At 46.0% G+C, this 20,678-nt stretch overlaps 1 protein-coding gene and 1 pseudogene across 9 annotated transcripts in view; both read left to right on the forward strand.

Annotated features, from left to right (window-relative positions):
• The window catches only part of HDAC4 (histone deacetylase 4), a 264,132-nt gene extending 252,560 nt beyond the window's left edge, over positions 1-11,572 (forward strand). For all 9 annotated transcript variants that reach the window (XM_076341997.1, XM_076342001.1, XM_076342000.1 and 6 more), the window contains 3 exons: positions 8,607-8,691; positions 10,551-10,692; positions 11,190-11,572. In XM_076341997.1, coding sequence (XP_076198112.1) covers positions 8,607-8,691; positions 10,551-10,692; positions 11,190-11,229 — 267 coding nt within the window. In that variant the 3' untranslated portion in view covers positions 11,230-11,572. The remainder of the gene's footprint in view (positions 1-8,606; positions 8,692-10,550; positions 10,693-11,189) is intronic.
• Positions 11,573-14,904: 3,332 nt separating this feature from the next.
• Positions 14,905-16,534, forward strand: LOC143161504 (uncharacterized; annotated as a pseudogene).
• The last annotated feature ends 4,144 nt before the right edge of the window (positions 16,535-20,678 follow it).

The following is a 20,678-nucleotide window of genomic DNA, read 5'->3' on the forward strand; positions in this document are numbered from 1 at the left end:
ACCAATTAGTTTAATTTCTTCCTGAAGTCATTGACCAAGCCTTCCCTTCTCTTTGCAGACCCCCTCTCTAGTACTGCAGCCTGTACCTGCTGTGTTGGGCGGCTTGCTTGACATTGTTTTCAGTTGTATATTTTCCTTGACATTATATTTACTACCTTCTGCAAATTGCTGTGTCACAGAAGTTGGCTGGAAAGGCCAGGGTGTTTGATTGCAAGATAAGAGGAAGACAGAGATGTACACCAAGGAAATGTAGTTTTTGGTTTCCAGGGAGGTCAGGGTATTTTCCTACAGAGGCAGATAACTTTTCTGCCTTCCCGCCCCCCCCTTTTAGTGTCAGTGGGATTAAGGAAGAAATGATTCAGATTCGCCATGCCCATCCTCCTTGATGCAGCCTGGCTATCAGCATCCGCTTTGGCTAGCACTGAATGAGCAGCTCACGCCTACATTTCTTCCAATGTGGTTGATAATTAAAAAGTTCGAAGTGGTGGCTCAGGGAGTTCAGGGTCGTGTACTGCAGAAATATGGCAGCAAGGAAATACAGAAATCGGTTATCGGCAGTGAAATCCCATACTGGAGCTCTTGTGCATCTGCTATGTCTGTACCTTTGCATACACTTCTGTTCAAGAAGCATATCTCTGTATAATTTGTGGGCTTTTGAGTATGAGTAACTGGTTAATTTGGGTCAAACCTCCCTCCTTCTGGTTTATTGGTCTTTTTTGGACACCTCTTCTCCACATACAGTCCAAATGGTTGAGTCTTGGACGGGCACTGTATACTGCAAAAGTACCTTGCATCAATTTTTCACCTCTCTGAGAAGCAGGTGCTTGCTCAACCTGCAGCCCTGGGCACGGTCTCTGCTCGGTATCTGCTATGGGTGTCCTGGTATAGCAGGGGCTCTGGAGCTGTTCAGAGCAATCATTGAGGATTGATAGCACAAATTAAAACAACAGCATAGTGTGGTTCCTTAGGCTACATATACCTAAAAGTTTCAGCCTTGGGGGAAAGCAACCACACTGATTTGAAGTTGGGAGTGGCTGTGAAACCTCGGGCAGCATTAATGGCTTGGCTAGTGTGTTTGAATTATTTTAGGCTGCCTCTTTAAGAGATTGCCCTCAGTACCTTGTGGAAATGAGCAAATATTGAAAGGCTAGAGTAACAGGACATGAGGAGGCTCCTGAGATGACCTCTGGTAGAGCAGACTTCTGAAGGCAGTGGTCTCTTCCACAAAGCAGGAAACCTGCCTGCCTGTCAAATGGTGAAGGAAGGAGGTTCCTCCTAAAGCTTTCACCTGCTGTGGAGAGCACACCCAGCATCTCTCATCACCACCCTTTGCTGAAGAACCCCTTGGTGCAGGAGCTGAGGGAGGACGTGTGGTCAAGATCTGAAGGTGCAGCACCGCAAAGAGGAGAAGCCAATCAGTATTTCAGCTCTGGGTCTGCCTCCATTGGGAGCTGACTTCTGGGGATGGTGGTGAGCTACCATGAGCAGACTCACTCTGACTCACAGCTGCAGTTCAGTGACCATCAGCCTTTCTCAGGTCTGGGTAGTTGGAGTAGGGAGCTTGAATCTGCATCAAGATGCATATCACCTATGTTTGCTGATTCTTCCAGCTTTTTGTAGAAGTGCTCTGTCTTGCAGTATCCACGCTCCACATGAAGGATGCCAGTGCCTGGGGAAACCTCACTAACCAGTCCAAGAGATAAAACAGCTGGGATTCATCAAAAGCATCTGTTTCAATAATCCAGCATCCCATCTCCAAGCATCCACTCCTTGTGCTTGGCCAGGCAGTTCTGATAAGGCTCTCGGCATGGGTAACTGATCCAGCATGCCAGGGTGTGCTCAGCCCTCGGGACAGTTGAAAACTCGGGAGACAGCTGCTACATCTGCATGGAAGCAATGGATTTTTATTGCGGCACCCATCTGTCTTAAGCTGACAGCTGATGGCACTGTTGTCACCACAGACAATTCGTCTAGTTCCATCCACCTTTGAGTGCAGTCGGCTCTGACGGCAGGATGCACTTTGAAGGGGAGACAGGGGAAATGACGCGTGAAGGATGTCATTCCTCTTGCTTAACGTGCTTCTATGATGCAGTCGGGTGGCCGCAATGTGGTGTGAGGATCTGCATGCAATAAATAACCACTTGATCTGAGCCACGAATGTGTTTGGAAGTGTGAGACTTTGGGGAGATTTTAGCACTCACGGTAGCTTGGATGTCAATTGCCTAAGTGTTTTCATTTAGAAGAGTGAATATTGATCCTTAAAGGTAAAAAAAGTTTTTTTTTTTTTAATCACTGAATCAGGACAGAACAGAATCCTGGTTAACGGGGGAGGTCCCGGACGACTGGAGGCTTGCCAATGTGACGCCCATCTACAAGAAGGGCCGGAAGGAGGATCCGGGGAACTACAGGCCTGTCAGCCTGACCTCGGTGCCGGGGAAGATTATGGAGCAGTTCATCTTGAGGGCGCTTACAAGGCATGAGCGGGACAACCAGGGGATCAGGCCCAGCCAGCACGGGTTCATGAGAGGCAGGTCCTGCTTGACCAACCTGATCTCCTTCTATGACCAGGTGACCTGCCTAGTGGATGAGGGAAAGGCTGTGGATGTGGTCTACCTGGACTTCAGTAAGGCCTTTGACACCATCTCCTACAGCATTCTCCTCGAGAAGCTGGCGGCTCACGGCTTAGACAGGTGTACTCTGCGCTGGGTAAAAAACTGGCTGGACGGCCGGGCCCAGAGAGTTGTGGTGAATGGAGTTACATCCAGTTGGCGGCCGGTCACGAGCGGTGTTCCCTAGGGCTCAGTTTTGGGGCCGGTCTTGTTCAATATCTTTATCAATGATCTGGATGAGGGGATCGAGTGCACCCTCAGTAAGTTTGCAGACAACACCAAGGTGGGCGGGAGTGTTGATCTGCTCAAGGGTAGGAAGGCTCTGCAGAGGGACCTGGACAGGCTGGATCGATGGGCCGAGGCCAACTGTAGGAGATTCAACAAGGCCAAGTGCCGGGTCCTGCACTTGGGCCACAACAACCCCATGCAACGCTACAGGCTTGGGGAAGAGTGGCTGGAAAGCTGCCTGTCGGAAAAGGACCTGGGGGTGGTGGTCGACAGCTGGCTGAACATGAGCCAGCAGTGTGCCCAGGCGGCCAAGAAGGCAAACAGCATCCTGGCCTGTATCAGAAATAGTGTGGCCAGCAGGACTAGGGAAGGGATCATGCCCCTGTACTCGGCACTGGTGAGGCCGCACCTCGAATACTGTGTTCAGTTTTGGGCCCCTCACTACAAGAAGGACGTTGAGGTGTTAGAGCGTGTCCAGAGAAGGGCAACGAAGCTGGTGAGGGGTCTGGAGAACAAGTCCTATGAGGAATGGCTGAGGGAACTGGGGTTGTTTAGCCTGGAGAAAAGGAGGCTGAGGGGAGACCTTATGGCTCTCTACAACTACCTGAAAGGAGCTTGTAGCGAGGTGGGTGTCAGTCTCTTCTCCCAAGTAACAAGCAATAGGACGAGAGGAAATGGCCTCAAGTTGCGCCAGGGGAGGTTTAGATTGGGCATGAGGAAAAATTTCTTTACTGAAGGAGTGGTTAAACATTGGAACAGGCTGCCCAGGGAAGTGGTGGAGTCACCATCCCTGGAGGTATTTAAAAGCCATGTCAATGCGGCACTTAGGGACATGGTTTAGTGGGCATGGTGGTGTTGGGTCGATGGTTGGACTCGATGATCTTAGAGGTCTTTTCCAACCTTAATGATTCTATGATTCTATGACAGCTGTAAGGTGCTTTAAAATACTTAAAGATGGACCTGTTCTCACTTTTCCTAGGTGGGCTGTAAGGCTGCACAAATACCATTATAATGTTCTCTGACTTACCCGCACATCAAAAAGCAGGAAACACTAGTTTTATCAAGGTCTTTTCTAAAATCTTTTTAATGCAAGGAAGTTGGAGGGAACTGCTGTTGCTTTGTCCCGCGGCCCTTTGATGAAGTTTGATATACAGCGTGTTAGACAATTTTGCATGCGTGCACATGGACAGCCAGCTGCGGCCGGCGACAGACTGCGGGGAGGTTTGCTGGCTGAAGAGCAGTGCCGGAGTTACACGGGGAAATGGTAGGAAATGAGGGGAACAGTGCCAGTCCTCAAAGCGTCTGCATTCACCGGCAGAGATCAAAACTCCCGCTTCAGAAAAAGTATTATGCAAAGGCAAGAGCCGGCTTGTTCCCAACTGTCCAGGAAATTAAAACAGAGCTTTAGCTTTGCAACAGATTATTTTAATGTGAAATGAGTTAGTGCCGGGCGAGGCTGCTTGAAAATGTATGTACATTGCTTTAGTTACACATTTAGTTGTGCAAAACTAACACAACTTCAGTTGAAAAATCAAAGGCAGGCATGATGCAGGGAAGATCTGATGATGACAATTTAGACCAGTAAGCCACCATTCCTCTCCCATTACTCAAAGCAGCCCCTGACAGCAGCGTGCCAGCAGCGCTGGAGGGCAGGGGAGGCAGCAACCATGCAGAGCTGCTCACTCCATCATGGGCATCACCAGTCTTTACCCTTCAAACCAACTTCTGCCCCATGGCAAATGCTTTGTAAACTGTCTGTTCCCAGGGAGCAATGCTGCTATTTAAGCGCTGGAGCATCAGTAGCATTCACTGCCCCAGGCTAGGACCCATGCCAGCACCATGTCTGGAGCTGGGTGTGGAGCTCCTGTGCAGCAGGAGCTGCAAACGGCAGGGAGAGAGATGGGAGGCGCATGCTGGGATACGTGGTCCTGGAGCTCAGCAGCACTCACAGTGCTGTCTGTCGCTGCTACAAATGCTTTGTCATTTTTCACACAGAAGTAGCGGAGGTGTGTCCGGTGTCAGACTCCGGATATCCCGAATAAACAAGAAAGTGATAATAAGCAGTTGCTTTAAAACCTTTGCCTAATGCCCAGAGGTATTTCCTTCCTTTTCCAAGAGAGCGATGGGTGATGTCTGTGAGTGTTATTTCAGGAGGAGGAGCGTGCAATGGAAACCATTCATCTGCAAAATAGCACACGTTTGGCCAGGCTGCCTGATTTTGTGTGCTTTTTAACAATATCAACCGAGAGGCATTAGAAAGCTCTTACTTAAAGATTTGTCCAGGAATTACTTTTGCCTTCACTTAATGTCATACAGAAGCCAGTTTGGGCCAGAATTATTTTTTAGAGGGGAGAATTTATAAAAAGTGCAATCCATAATTACTAAATCTGGAACAGAGCAATTTCTAGTCCTCATGAAGTACCTATCAAATAGCTGCCATGTGGTCGCAAGAGCAGATCTCTTGGCTGGAGCTTCTCTTGGCTTTGAACAGAAGTTGCAGTTAAACTTTGCTATAGATTTTTTTTTTATTATTTTTATTTTTTTTTTACTACTATTAAACTGTGGCTGCTTCTTTGCTGGGGAGTATCCCTGGATGGGCCTTGACCAGCATTTTCAGACATAGTTAACAGCTGTGGACATCTCTTGTTTTGGATACTCAACCTTGGAGGTCTGTGACGAATTCACATTCTTTGTGGAGAACCTGGGGAAAGGGGGCAGGAAGAAAGAAAAAGAAATGGGCTTGGAGAGCATCAGATCTGCTGAAAGTTTTTTCTTGAGTATTTAGTTGATTGTGAGATGTCTTGAGCTCGTGTGAGTCTAATCCAAGCCATTGACCATGTACGTGAGCCAAGTAGAGCTGCTCTGCTGGGGCATCCTTACCTGCCAAGTAGAGGAAACCACTATTCTCCCCAGTGTCATCTGTTGAAAGCAAATAACCCCATCTCCTTCCCTTGGAAGACCTTTTTATAATTTTGCATTATTTTTTATTATAATTTTTTTTTTCAATAAATTGGAGGATCTGTGCTGCAGATCCATCTCCTTTCCTGGGGAGGCATGCTGGTGCCGCAGAGGGAAGCAGCCCTAACTCCTGCCTGCTGTCGGCACCATGCCTGTGCAGTATTACTGCGCTGCTGCCACTGCCAAAGGATGGCAGGAGCCACATGAATGGATCTTAGGGTCTTTGCTGGCTCTTTGGGAAAAAAAACCCCAACAAACTAATACTAACCATGGGTTGATTTTGAGCCTAAGTTTCTCGCCCAGTGGGAATCAAATCAAGCATCGTAGCTACAACAATAAAAGGTTTTATAACTTCATAAAGGGCAAAGGGGACAGTTTTAGCTTTTCAGAGGACAGTTGTCTCAAGGTGAGAGAAGTAACCCAATCAAAGAAGGTGTTCTCCTCTTCTTGGGTTTATTTTTTAAAGAAAAGCAAATAAAAACTAAACCAACCCTCCAGCAGTGCTGTCAGGGGCCTTCCTCCGGGAGAGGACACGCATGCTCCCACTGCAGAACAGACTTTGCCAGGGATGCGACCCCGTGGTCTTGACAGAGGAGGGTGTTCGAGGCCCGTTGTCTTTACTGATGTTTTCTGTCACCAGAAGAGCCCCGGCTTGCTGCTCTGTGGCACCCACCTCCCAAACAAGCAGGATAAAAAACACCACAAAGAAGGATGTGGTTTTCAGGGTGTTGATCTAATTTCTCCTCTTCTGTACTGACCAAAGGCTGCTGGGGCTGGGATGGATACAGGCAGAGCTTTCTGTCAGACGAGAGGAAAATATCTCCTAGAAAACAGGAGGAAATGCCATCAAGCAAGGAGAGGGCATTTCTCTTGCTCTTCCCCTTTTCTCATTCTCAATCCTTTCCCCTGCCCTGGCTGCCAGAGCGCTTTCGTGCCTCTAAAAAGAAATGGGAAAAGCAACGTCCTTCATGCTGAAGGGAGCTCTGGAGTTATTGTCCATCGGTCACCATAGGTGCATTTGTCCATGCCAATGCAAAGGTGAACTGTATCCCCTGGTAGTTTTGTAAACTCACGACTTCAAACCGAAAGGGCAGCTCTCTCCTGGGTGGTAGGAGAGCTTGCATCTGAAAACAAACGATATGTGCATGCGCCTAGTTTAGATGTTAGTTTTCTATATAGCAAGTCTCAGGTCTGCAGAAGCTTTCTGTTCTTGAGTGCTGAGGAACAGTTTTATTTCTTTATTTAAAACAGCTGTGCTGATCAAAGCATGATCTCAGTGGTCTATTTTACCGCTGATAGCCAGCACTGCTCAGACGGCAGAGGTGTGTGCTCCTTGACTGATACAGCTGGGATCTCCGGGACCTCTAACAGAGATGTAGCTCCGGTGGTAAAACCACCTCCTTGCCAGGACAGCTCATTTCACACTCACGGGCTGGACTAGTCTATGCTGGCAGCAGTGTGGGTTTGCCGCTGGGAACTGCATCCAAGCTAGCACTTGGCCATTACAGTCCTGCAAGGCAACTCCATCAGCACTGTACTGCTCATATGGATTTCATATACAGGCTTTTACAGGTAGATCCACACCGCAGAGCTTTGCTCCAGTGTAACTGGAGATGGACTTAAAGGAATAACTGGAGAAGGACTTAGAGGAGCTTCTTTAGAGTGGCATTTCCTAATTCATCTCTCTAGCAAAATGAAGATACTGTTATTGCCCCATGTTCCTTGTTAAGTAAATTCTCCTTAGTGCTTTGATATTTTATTGTTGTTAACAGTTGGTAACAAAGGCCGTGCTGCCCTTGGGAGGGTGGGATATATGTTAGAGCAAACCAGAAATTGTCTACATGTCATTTGCATTTACAGCATAAAAGCAGCCAAGCCCAGAAAGATACCTGGTTGTTATGTACATTTACACTGAATGTTTTTGGGAGGCCTTCTGTGTCATCTTTCAACTTAAAATCTCCATACCAGCAGCATGTTCTTATTGTCACCTTTTTGTATAAAGAGCAAAGGAAAGAAATTAGCATCAAAAAGCCTAAATTTTAATACCCAATTATAAGCTTTGCCAGTAACTTCAAGGCAATTTTTTTTAAAGATTAACATACAGATCTAATACTGCTCTGCCCTGGCAAGACTAGCCTAGCAGCTGGTAAGAGGCATCGATGGTGACTGAAGTTATAATCATGCTGAGTGTGGCTTTAAAGCAGTGTTTTGCTGTTTCCCTGTACCAAATTAGGCTATTTACTCCTAGGGTACAGATTTTTTCAGTTAAGAGTTAAATACATTGAATTAGGTATTTAGAAGAATTAAAAAGCTACCGCTTTTATTTCTTTAGAGAAGAAGCAGAAGTGTGGCTGTTACCACATTTTTAAGTCCCTTTTATTTGCATATTGTTTTGTTTTAATAGTGAAAACTTTGCAAAAAAAAGTAGATCTGAGCAATAGTTTAAAAAGATCCTTTGTAAAAGCAGCCAACATCACTTGCCTTATTTTTCTGGTCTGTGTAATAGTGCCTCTTCATAGTCTACATCAACGGCTGCAGGCAGGCAAGCCCCTGTGCTGCGCAGCTGCTGAGCCTGGTGGAGCCACAGCATTTTGTGTGTGGAAGAGCATCAGGCTGGAGGAGGCTGCACTGAGTATCACAAGAGCACTTAGAAAGTCTGTGTATTTTGGATATTTAACTAAAGGTGGATAATAGGAATCAGGGGAGTGGGGTGGAGGCTTGTGATAGGACAGAGCTACTTGCTAAATTGTGCTTAATGCCTGGTCTCGTAACTTGAGATGACGTTTCTTCGGTGTTCCTCTCGCTTTCCAGCTTGACCCTCTTCCAGAAAAGGTTTTCCAGCAGAGAGCAAATGCTAATGCGGTGCATTCAATGGAGAAAGTAATCGAGATACACAGTGAGTATAGCCCCATTCACCCAGCTGGTTCCCTGTTGGGTTGCCCTGTGGGACACCCGTTTGACTTCTCCATCATCCTGGCAACCCCGTGTTCCCTTTTCCTAGTTTACGGGTGGTCACTGCACAGTGAACTGGATTTGTGCAGCCACAAGCTGGTCTTACTGTGCATGCAGTAGCGGATCGAGCAATGCACAGGGAATGGTCCATTCAGGGAAATGCTTTGGCACTTGAGGAGGAATTAGTATTAAAACCTTTAAAATCTCTGTAAAGGACAGGCTGTCCTGCACTTAGAGTGCGCCCTTATCTCTTCAAAAGCAATTCAAGTATCTCCGATTAACATAAATCTTGTTGGATGTTGTGGCATCCATTAATTAAGAATGCACAGGGATGAAAGTTAAACAGAGTATTGCATGAAGTTGCTAATACTGTAAGTTTATTTAGCTGGGGAGGTTAAAATCACTGTGGTTGAAGCTTTCCTGAGGGACATTCTTGGGGGATAGAGTGAAAGAGCCTGAGTAACATGTGAATCCCACCGCTAGGTCCTGACATCTTCCTGCTTCAAACATTTGTGGTCTAAAACTGGAGGGGACTAGTCTCCATTTTATAGGGCAAAAATGTAGCTTAAAAGACGCCAAAGCATTCCCCCTGCACCCCCCCACCCCCCACCCCCGAAAAAGGCCTGGTGGCTTTAGAAATTTGAATTCCATTTCCAGAAGCTGCTCTGCAGAGTGAGTGCTCAGCACCGATGTGACACCTCAGCAGCACCTTGAGCCAGCCAGTGATTTTTTTTTTTTTTCCTTAGAATGAGCACAGCAAATTAAAAGGGGCTTTGAGTAAGACCCTCAGATCTGCTGCCCAACACAGGAGAAGCAAAGATGTTTGAAAACAAGTCCCTCCTCCCCATCTGCTGGCCTTGCTGTACAGGTTCTTGCTTTCAGGCTTTTTGCTGTGGCTGCTTGGATACCAGCAAATTTGGTGTGTCCTGCCTGGAGACCAAAAGAACATCTTTTGTTCTCTCCCTCTGAAGCACTCTCTGTGCTCTTTCCACTGAAAAAGGGTGGCAAACTGCCGACATACAAAATAAATACAACTTAGACTTCTTTAGTCTTAGGTGATTTGCCCACAAAAAGAACATGGCAATTAGCAACTGAATGCGGATGTCCAGTCCAAATCTGTACTGCATCCTTACATCTCCCGTAGTTTTCCTTAGGTCTAAAAGTTTCTGAGGGTTTTGAAGTGAAAAAGGAAATGCCGTTATTTTCTGAGCACCTAATTGTGCCCCCTTTCGTCAACACGGAGGGATGCTGTACACCTCTGTGCAGCTTGGATCCTCACCTCCAGCACCCCTTGCGCATTTGTCCTTTCAAAAATCCAGTTTCTGCCTGCCACCTTTCTTCCCTAGCCAAAGGAGAAGAGTGTCTTTCATTGCCAGACAGTGATTCAGCCCCGGTTTGACATCCTAGGCGTCCTTAAGGGATGTGCAGGTGCATATTTATTGCTGTCAGTACCTTTTGTATTTAAAACCTAGCTCTTCAAGACACAGCAGTCTTGCAGCTCCATCTATTAATACCATAGTATGGCATATAGCTTGCAGGTGTCTCTCTGGCCTTGCCTTGCAAGCCCGGGCTCCCCTGGGACGCGTTCCCAGGAACCTGCTTCCACCTGCAGCTTCCTCCACAGCCCTGGGACCTCAAGACGGTCCCTGAAGTGAGAGAGAGTGTGGATCAAGGTTACATGTTGCATAGGCATGATGAGTCTTCCCCAGGCAGGTCTCAGCCATCTGTTGGGCCTGGGAAAGGGGGAGCGCATTGCTGGACCTGTTACGGTGCAGGTCCCCTAACTGCCTCTTCTCTCCCCAGGCAAGTATTGGCATTCACTCCAGCGTTACTCCTCCACGGTGGGGTACTCCCTGGTTGAGGCACAGAAGTGCGAGAACGAGGAGGCAGAGACGGTAACAGCCATGGCATCTCTGTCAGTGGGCGTGAAGCCAGCTGAGAAGAGGTGAGTTGCTTTCCTTCCCGTTTATCATCACATCTCGGAGTCCGCCCAGGCAGGAGGAGCCGTGGTGGGCAGCCTTCTGGGTTAATCCTCTCCTTTTAACTGTTGTACACGGATTCCCCACATCTCCTGTCCTCCGTGGGTTCTTTGATGACCTCCTGGGCTGCAGTGCCATGAACCCTGTGTGTGACCTTAGTCCAGTGCACGCTGTGCCTGACCCCTCTGCTCCAGCCAGAGCTGAATGTGGTTTTGGAGCGCGATTTGATTTTGCTGCAAAAAATGTTAACATTGCACAAGTGAAAACAGATTGTCTAAAAAAAACCTTCTTGGTGGCAAGTTTTAATTCCAGGTGAGCCAACTGAGCACAACTGCCCAGGTGGGAAGGTGATGGGAATGTAAGGCATGAGACTTAGCACTACAAATTGTCCAACTCTGTCATGCTCAACCATCTTTTCTCTCTTCCCCCGCTTCCCATCCTGTCTGGCTGTGAAATCGCTCAGACCCGATGATGAACCCATGGAAGAGGAACCTCCCCTGTAGCATCCACCTTCAAGCTGGAGTTCTCCTGTCTGTTCGTCTTTGTCTTGAAGCTCTGCCAAGAAGCTTTCTCTTGTTACTCCTGTGTCCTGTCATGGTTTTTTCCAGAATACAGAAGGACAACCAGGTGTAAAACAAAGCAACCGAAAAAAATCTCTCCATATCTATATGCGTCTACAGTATATATTTGCCGAAAAAGAAAAATGCCGGTGAAGAGCAGTAAAGGACTGACACCCTGGGCACTCTTCCTCTGGTCCTCACTGGGAACGGAAAGAGGAACGATGCCTGTGAAGTCTTTGGCAGAGTTGCCAAAAAAAAAAAAAAAAAAAAATCAAAGATTCAACAACACATACGAAAATAAAACAAACAAACCTTAACATAAAACTGGTGCTTACAATTTCATTACCCACAATTCAGCAATCTCCGCTTGAACCACTGACCCATCTTGTAGTTTCATTTCTTGGATTTTTTAAATGGCTCTTGCCTGCCTGTGAGTCAACAACATTCTTGTCGAAACCAGAACAATGGGAGATGGTGTATTTTTAATGGGGAGGGACAGGGAAAGAGGGACTCGTCTTACATCTAAAGGAAAGGGAAAAAGAAGGGGGGAAACGGTAGCCCAGATGGAGTCGGCTTTATTGTCTCCAAAGCCATCTGAAGATGAGTTTGTGCCTTTTTTTTTAATTGATGGATTTGGTGCAGCTGGATTTTTCTGAAGTTTGAGGAACAATGCCTTAAGTAAAAAAAAAAAAAAAAAAAAAAAACAACAACAACAAACAAAAAAAAACCCACAAAGAACACAGCAGTTCATGAATATTTTTCCTCTGGTTGGGAAAGCCAAAAACTGCCATCAGGAAGGAAGACTTTTTGGCTTGTGCTGGCATGATGGTGGGAAGCAGGCATCAGCTGAACAGAGCGTCTCCAAAAACTGTCTACAAGTTTGGATTTGTTTTGTTTTCTTTCATTGCTGTTTAAAAAAAAAAAAATTAAGGTAGTTGCCAAGAAAGTGGCAAATACTGTTGGGTCTTTGAAATTCAACCATTTTTAAAAAGAAATTTTCAAATGTTTTCTCTCTTCTACGTTATCTAGTAATTGAACTTATCAATTTGGTTGTTGAAGCATGTATTAGACACAAATGCAGGTTTAAGACTGGAATGCTTTTTATTAAAAGCAACTAGCATGAGATATTGCTTAAATTGTTAGGTATAAATATATATATGTGTATAATGTATATTCCAAATGTATTCCAAGCTTAGAAACCGGATTCCTATGAATTATTGATAAAAATATTTATGATGCATTTATAGAAAAATATATGTAATAAATGCATACTGTAACAGTAGCCATTGGAAGCTCCCTAGGGACAGATTTGTGAATTGGAACGTAAAAGGTGCTTTTGGAAAAGGATCCAGGTTGAAACTCGAGGACTTTCAGATGACAGGTTGGAAAGTTTTTCAGAAAGCCAACACGTTAGCCACTGGGCAACTACCCTAAACATTTGTATTTTAATTTAAGGTTTTTAGTTGTGATCCTTTTCTAACAAAAAAAAAAAAAAAAAAAGTTTTTTATAGCAAAGACTATGAATTTGCTGTTAATTTTTATATCAATATTTCACAAAACCCTAAAGAAGCCTTGTTTGTGTGACTCTGACATTTATTTTCTATTTGGCAGGTTTTGTTTCTGAACGGCAATAGCGTCTAAACCTTTTTTCCTCCCACTTTTCCTGCTTGTACATTATTTTCCCCCTCCCCCCCATTTTCTTAAGTCTTTTGTACAGTGAGCAGCTTTCTGCAGGCATAAGGAACTGTGGCAGATTGTCAGAGTTTATTTTTTGGAAAGGGTGCGTTTTATCGAGGAGGAGGGAACGCGATGGGCTCTTTTGTATAATGATACCGCCGACTGTATATTTCCTCAGTTCTATTATAGTAGCTATGTAAAGAAAATAAGGAGTTTTCTTACCTTCGACATAGTAGTATTCCAATGGGCAATGTCTTTGTCCTCTGCGCGGATCGTAGCGAGGATTACTGGTGGCTGCGGTAGCTGCCCACCATTGGGAAGGCTTCTCGGACATTCATGGGACAGACAGCATTTTTCTCTCCGCCAGACAGACAGACATGCAGACGCGCACGCACACCTTCCCATGTCCTCTTTCTCTCTCTCTCTTTCTCTCCTCCTCTTCTTCCCGTCACTGGTAGGGTTGGAGAACTTTTCCCAAAGGTATTTTTTTCCCCCCCGAGGAGGTCGTTGCCCTGCACCAGCCAGACCTTCAGCCTTGGCTGTCACCTCCTGCAGACGGCGGGTGGGAGAAGCAGCAAAGCCCTGCCACGAAGAGTTTGAGCAGCTTAGAGGAGACTGGACTGACACACGTGCCTTCTTACAGCAGTGTAGGATAGCACATACCCCTCATCCGAACAACCAAGGGTAGCCTTTTTTTATTATTATTTTATTCTGTTATGGTGACGACTGACGGGGTCGCTTCCAGTAACTTATTTTTTTCCAGTTCTCGAAGTGGCCGTTTTCATTCCATTCAGGACTCACTCGCAGGAAGAATTTGAAGTATAATCATACGTGTGAGCAAATGCAAGAGGCTTTTGTTTTATTCCTCGGTTTATAATGCAATTTAAAAAGCAGACACTACTGTATTTGAGTTTTGCAAACCCAAGTACGTGTTAAAATTACTAATAGCTTCGGTCACGTAGGACCATCCTCAGCATATTCTAAAAATAATCTTCCCATGTGAAAACACAACGTACCTGGAGATGTTGTGGTTTGGTTTTTTTCAACTGACCACTTTGCTGCTGTGATCTAAAATTAATCTGGCTGCCGAATCTGGTGACTGACTTTAAATTTTCCTTTTGCTGTGTACACGCTGTGGGCAGTAACCACGTTTACACAATCGTTTCTGTTGTCAGCTCTTCCCTGGCGGGTTTTTTTATTTCTCCTCTCAGTCGTGGCAAAGCTTTTTATTTCATTTTTGTGTTCCTGAGAGCTGCTGGCTGGACATGCTGAGCCAGTTTCTTTTTAAAAATCAGAGGAGCTTGTCAGGATGCTGCCTTCATTTCTTTCCATCATTTCGCTCAGCTTTTTGCCAGGGACGGAAAGATTTTTCCTGAGACATCGGAGCTTTGACACCTCCAAACTCCCAGCGATGTGGATTTGTTTCGCAGTGGCGTCTGCTCCCCGGGCAAGGTCGGGATGCTCTTTGGGGCCAGTGCAGGTGCGGAGTGGGGGGAAAGAGCCCTCGTTTTGAGGCTCACCAGGGTTTTTTTCACCTTTTTGAGCCATTAACTTCTTCATTTCAGATGACTTTGCCATAGGGCGGCTGCACCAGCAGGGTGGAAGCTCGGGATGCTCTTGCATCCCAGCACGGTGCTGCCCAGGGCATCCTTTGTACCTGCTTGGAAAGAAAGGAGCATCTTTAAATCCTCTTCACAGAGAGGCGAGGCCCAGTTTGCAGTACACAAATAATCATTGGGGTTTTTTGTTGTTTTGTTTTGTTTTTTTTTTACTTTCGATACAAAACATTCCTTTTTTTATTAGCCACAGTCATGTATTCATTCCATTCTTCCTTTTGTAAACTTTTTTGGGCCCACGTCTTTTATGGGCATTGATATATATAAATATATATATAAATATATATGAATATATTTTTTTAAGTTTCCTACACCTTGAGGTTGCATGGTCTGTAAGGTTGGCATGTCTTTATATTGTATACAGATTTTGCACGCCAAACTTGGCAGCTTTGAAAACGAAAAAAAAAATTGTGGTTTTGGGTTTTTTTGGGGTTTTGGTTTCTTTTTTTTCCTCTCGTGGCATTTGCGGAGACTAAAGGTTGGGACGTTGTTGTCACACACACACATGCGCGCACCCACGCACGCACCCACACAGCTACACACAAAGGAAGGAGAGTGGGAATATTTTTTGCGTCTTACTGAACTTAATAAGAAATTGTGCTTTTTATTGTTTAAAAAAAAAAAAAGAGTAAATAAAAAGGACTACTTAAACATTTCTCATTTTAAGAAGAAAAAAAAAAAAAGACGTTTATCTAGCACTTGTGACTTACCAATAATAGAGTTTATTGTATTTATGTGGAAACAGTGTTTTTAGGGAGACTACGCAGAACACACAAAGTAAACTGCCTGTGTCATTATTAATTTTTTTTTTTTTCCTTTTAATTTGGGTTGGTATTTTATTTTGATTTCTCGGCTGGGTGGGGAGGTTGGATGCAACCCTTTGTCAACACACGTAGTCATTAATTCTAAGGAGATGAATGACAAGGACTTTAAAGAGTTAACTCTTCAGCACAGCTGTGTTAACTTTTTTTAAAATTACTTTTACATGATGTATTATTGCTAGGTTTCACTTTAAACAGTCGTGTACTGTGCAACACTGTGGTTTAAAACAAGACTTTACATCAAAAGGAAAACATGTTTCTTCATTGTCATGAAGTTGAGCTCGTTCTCAGCTCATCTTCAGTTTGTCTTTGATATTGATGAAAAAGTATCCTATTGAAAGAAAATAAATTAACACTTTTCTGTGCTCCATAGTGGAGGCGCTATTTTCCAATTTATGAGGATGACAAACTTATATATATAATATATATATAAAAGTGGGGGGGAGGGGTTGAAACATTATTCACCCAAGAGCTTATTACAGATATGTAGTATCAAAAAGTTGTAACTATATTATATTCTACTTTATACCTATACATGCTCAGTATGACGTCACCATTGGTAGCAGCCTACCGGTTTACGCTGTAATTTAGACACAATTTCACTCTTATTGTATGGACCCTACTTTAAGTGATGGTAGCATTCTTTGTGCTAAATTTTCTGATGGTCCTTTCTTTTACTTGGTGCAGTTGGAATATTTTTCTCATTCTTGTTTTTGTTTGGGGTTTTTTGTTTTGGTTTTTTCTTTTTTTCTTTTTTTTTTTTTTCTGGCCAATGGTGTCTTTCTCTGACAGTACCGACTTCAATTTCAACTTTATTAGGAGTCCAGTATTTTGTACCACATTATGACAACTTGTTATTCTTGTGGTGTAAATAAAAAGAAAAAGTTAATTATAGTACCACCTTGGTTTCTGTTGCTGATCTTTTCATCTGGTGCCTTCGGTGTGATGTCATATGTCATCCGTTTTAAACAAAAGTTTCTTGGTGTTGTGGAAGGGGGTCTCAGTGCCAAAGCAACTTTTTGGTCAGAAGATACCCGCACGTATGTTGGGATGTTCATGGTAGGAAAATTGTTAGAGCTTCTGCCCGCTTTTCCTGCTGCTCCAAGATGTGTGTTGACAAGTGCCTGCATGTAGGGATTGTAGAATAAAAAAAGACGATCTCCCACTGAAATTGGGTTTCCAGCAAGAAATCTGTGAGAGCAGCTGAATTTCCCCCAAAAGCCAGCACCGAGTGAAAACCAGGAAAATCAATGGAGGGAAAAACTGGCATTTTGTGTCTGGTTCTGTTCTGCCTCATGGAGTTGTTAGTGCTTTACTTCGCTGTAGCCCAAGCGCTTTAAAGACAGCTGGATCTAGACCTGGCTGCTCTCAGGCCAGTTCAGTAGGGAGCGAGACGCGAGTCCCAGAGATCCTTGTTGCCATTTCACAATGCCTGTATCCGCAGGGCTGTGGCATGTCCCCCCTCCAGCAGATGTCCTTCACCTCCAGGGTAAGTCCCATTTCCGTGCCCGATTGTCCGGTTCTGCTCTGCCCAGTTGTGCAGGCTGGGTGGGAGGCTCTCCCACAAATCCACGGATCATGTCTATGCCCCATTGGAGCCGATCCTCCACTCTTGCCCATGTTGTCTGTGGCTCAGGAGAGGTTCTCAGTGTTGCCCTCAAGTTCAGATGGGTTAAGCAGATCCACCCTTTTTCTTCCATGGTCTCATTCAGACATGGTTTCCCTCTATTTAGCCTCTATCATCCCTGGAGCCCACTGAACTGTCTAAAATCAAGCTTCTCCATGTATGTCAACTGGAAGTGTCCTCTGATTACAAGGCAACCAGCTACGCTTCAGTTCTGATACCCTTTCACTGTCTCCTTCCTGGATGGAGAGGACAAGTCCTTGGAACTCCCATTTAAGCTAAGGCTCGTGTACCTCAGCAGAGTGGACTTGCCCATTGTATGGGAACTGCTGCAGAGCAACCCTGGCATGAAAGGGAACAAGCCTTATGCCATCTGCTTGGAGAGCAGCCTTCAGCTTAGTGTCCCAGCCTGTGAGTAGTTTATGAAGCAGGGAAGAGGAGTCAAAGGTAGTCTAGGGACCTGCTCATGGCTTCAGTGTCTGTTATGCCATTGGCAAACCTAAGCAATTCACCAAGGAGAAAATCACCTTTCCTTCTATGAGGCTGGATGCTGGCTTCTTGCTCATGTGGAATGAGCCTTCCGTGCTCAGGGATCATCTCCACGGACATTGCGTTAGTCCATCTGCTCGGCAGGGCAGTGCGAGGAGCTGGGGAGTCTGCTGGGCTGTATGGACTGAAAGTAGAAATAGCAGGCTGATGTTTACAATCTGCAGGGCACCTCGTGGAAGGTGTTGGGGGGAGCACACAGGAAAAACTTGTGATGTTGGGAGCATCTCTGCTACCCCACGTGCTAGTTGCTGTCCTTTGCATGCTTGGGGAGCATCATCCACCAAGGTGCTAGATGCTCAGACCCTGGGGCAGGGTGGCCAGGGTGAAGGTGCAAACCCACAATGGACGCACAGGGATGAGGCTGTCTGGATGCACGTGCCTCTCAGGGAAAGAGGCGAAGTTGCTCATAGCCAAAGCCCACCTAAGCCATTGCGCTTAAAGATGGCAAGAGGACCAGAACAGTGATCCCATGCAGTGTCCCGCTCACATGTGAGGGCAATGCATGAGCCCTCATCCCTGCCCGTGGCAGCAATGGTGGCACCACCCCGCGGGACAATGCACATCGCCTGTTGCTCCAGCTGTAGCCTGGAAAGGTCTGAGCAGTCAGAGCCTGTATTTATAGGCAGGGTGATGGCCCTGGGATGGGGCTCACTTTAGGACCACAAGAGACATGGGGGTGGCAGCTGCCTGTAATGTGTGTCAGCATGGCTGGTAGGGTGGATGCAGCTCCTTTGGGAAGAGGTGCGAGCGCTCGTCTGGGCAGAAGGTTGGGAAGGGTCTTCCAGGACCTGGGGGAGTTCATCCGCTGGTGTGAAATCCCCCTGCCGGGTGATCCAGCCCAGCTCTTAGAGCCTCGAGGAAGAGGGCTTGTTTCAGGGGGAGTGGGGGGTGCTTCAAATACGATTCCAGTTTCTGTTCAGTGCATTTGTCAGAAGCTGCTGATCCTTTAAGAAGCCCCAGGTCTCACTCTGTGAAGCCAAATGTGCACTTTGGGCTCTGATAAATATTCATTGCTGAGTGTTAGTTTTGAGACCCTACAAATTAGGATGATGGAGGGAGGCTGTTTAAAAGTGCTGGGCTGGATGCTTTGGAGGACAGCCTGTGACAGGGCTTCCTTTGGCGTCCCCAGGACCCGCAGTATCTGATTATCCGCATCTGCAATGATACTTTTTCCTTCTCCAAATCCACCAGTTAAAACCTGCTGGTCCAGCCCCAGGCATGCAGCTTGCTGGGGAGCAGGACCTGGTCTGTGAGTGTTGACATGTCAGGCCTGCAAATGCATCTGTGATCCAGAGCTGCCTTAATCTTGCCTGAAATGCTCTGGGCTCGCTGCTCGCCGCGAACACGTGGACGTAAGCCTGACGCAATGCAGTGGGGAGGGTTAAACTCAATGGCGTGACAGCCACGCCAGGGTCTCAGCATGAGATAATATATTTCAATAACTGCTGCTTTAGCCATGGAAATTTTTATAGCCAGAAATCTATTAATCCTAAAGAAAATAACATTGTGCAGCAATGAACATGCCCCAACTCCGTTGAGGTACTTCCCTCCTAGCTTCTCTGATGGATGCCCATGGCTGGGTGTGAGGGGAGGATGCCCAGCCAGGCACTGGGGTGGGTGCTGCTCCACACCCTTCCCAAGACTTCCAAGGTTAGATATTTGTTGGGGTTTTTTTTTAATTTATTTTTTTAAAGGAGAAAGAAGCTGTTTCTCACTCTGGGCGACAAGTCAAGTCTTTGTGCTTTAAATGAATGTCTCTGTAGCAACAGGAGCGCTGCACGGGAAAGAGTAGGGTCTGGTATTAAATATACAGCCTGAGCACACAGCGGGCAAGAGTTCAGCCTGTGCCAGCAAAAGGTCCTGCTTTTACAATGGGATTTGAAGCTGTGCTGCGTGGAAACTTTCTCCTAAGGCTGGTGCATGGTTGGTCTCTTACGGGCTGCTCTGAAGATCACTGAGGGAGTTGGAACAGATTTGTTCCCCCTGCCTGGATCTTACATGCAAAAAATGTCAGTGTGATATGCAAAGCTGCTGTGGAGAGTCATTTGCTTTTCCCCAGGGGATGCAGGAGTGGTTTTGCTGCTCGTGGGAGGGCAGACAGCTGTAAGCACAAGGCTGCGGACCCAGGTCCAGGCAGAGGTCCTGGCAGGTGAGCTGTGGGGCTCCCCTGGGGGCTGTGCAACGGGGCTGGCTCCAAAAGCCATTTTCTCTCTTGTGGTCCTTTTCCAAGAATCCTGGATGCTCTTTTCCAGGTAAAGTTCAGCTTAGGACTTTCCGCTGCAAAGCCAACTGTTGCTAAGCAAGGAAGAATTATTAGCAAAACTCAGTAAGTGGGAATTGAAATGTACTTGCCATTAAGTAGTAACGGCTTTAGGGAAAACAGATTTGGTGATAATGCTGCTGGAAAAAATAACATGTATTAAAAGCCATGTGTCCAGGAACGTTGGTGCCCTCACATCAAGGGGACTGGACCAGGTGCTCCGGGACGTTGCAAGGGGACTGGGAGCTGAGCTCGAGTTCCCGGGGGGGAGAGGCCAGGAGGTGTTTCAACCTGTTTCCCCCAGAGCAAAATGTTGTCATACCTGATGAAAAGGTGCAATAGCATGGTTGTGTCTGGGAATTTAAGAGCTTTCTGCCTGAGTATGGGAAGAAAGGCTAAAGCCTGGGCAAGGCAGCAGCAATCTACTCCTGTGGGTATGACTGCCGTGATTTCCTCGACATTAAGGAAGAGCAACAATCTCACATCCTATGTTGGTATAATTACAGTAACACATAAGTGGGAGGGCATGAATTGCCGTTTTTGAGAGTCTTGTCCCCAGACAGGTGGTATTTTAGCAAAGGGACGCTATTCAGGCCAGCCAGGTAAATAGTGGGAGGAAAACAGTGATAGATTTAAAAAAAACCAAGCAGGACCAGCCAGCATGGGTGGCTGGCAGTTGAAGCTGATGCTCTTTTGTCCTGCCTGCAGACAGCAGTGACCCATGCAAGATCTGTCAACAGCAAATCCAACTCCAAAGAAACATCACATATGAAATTAATTTAAAACAAGAAAATAATCGAGATACTGGTATTGGTCAGTCTGTTCTCAAACTGGCAGATTTACCT

This window comes from Aptenodytes patagonicus, chromosome 6 (genome assembly GCF_965638725.1).
Source record: "Aptenodytes patagonicus chromosome 6, bAptPat1.pri.cur, whole genome shotgun sequence".
Lineage (NCBI taxonomy): Eukaryota > Metazoa > Chordata > Aves > Sphenisciformes > Spheniscidae > Aptenodytes > Aptenodytes patagonicus.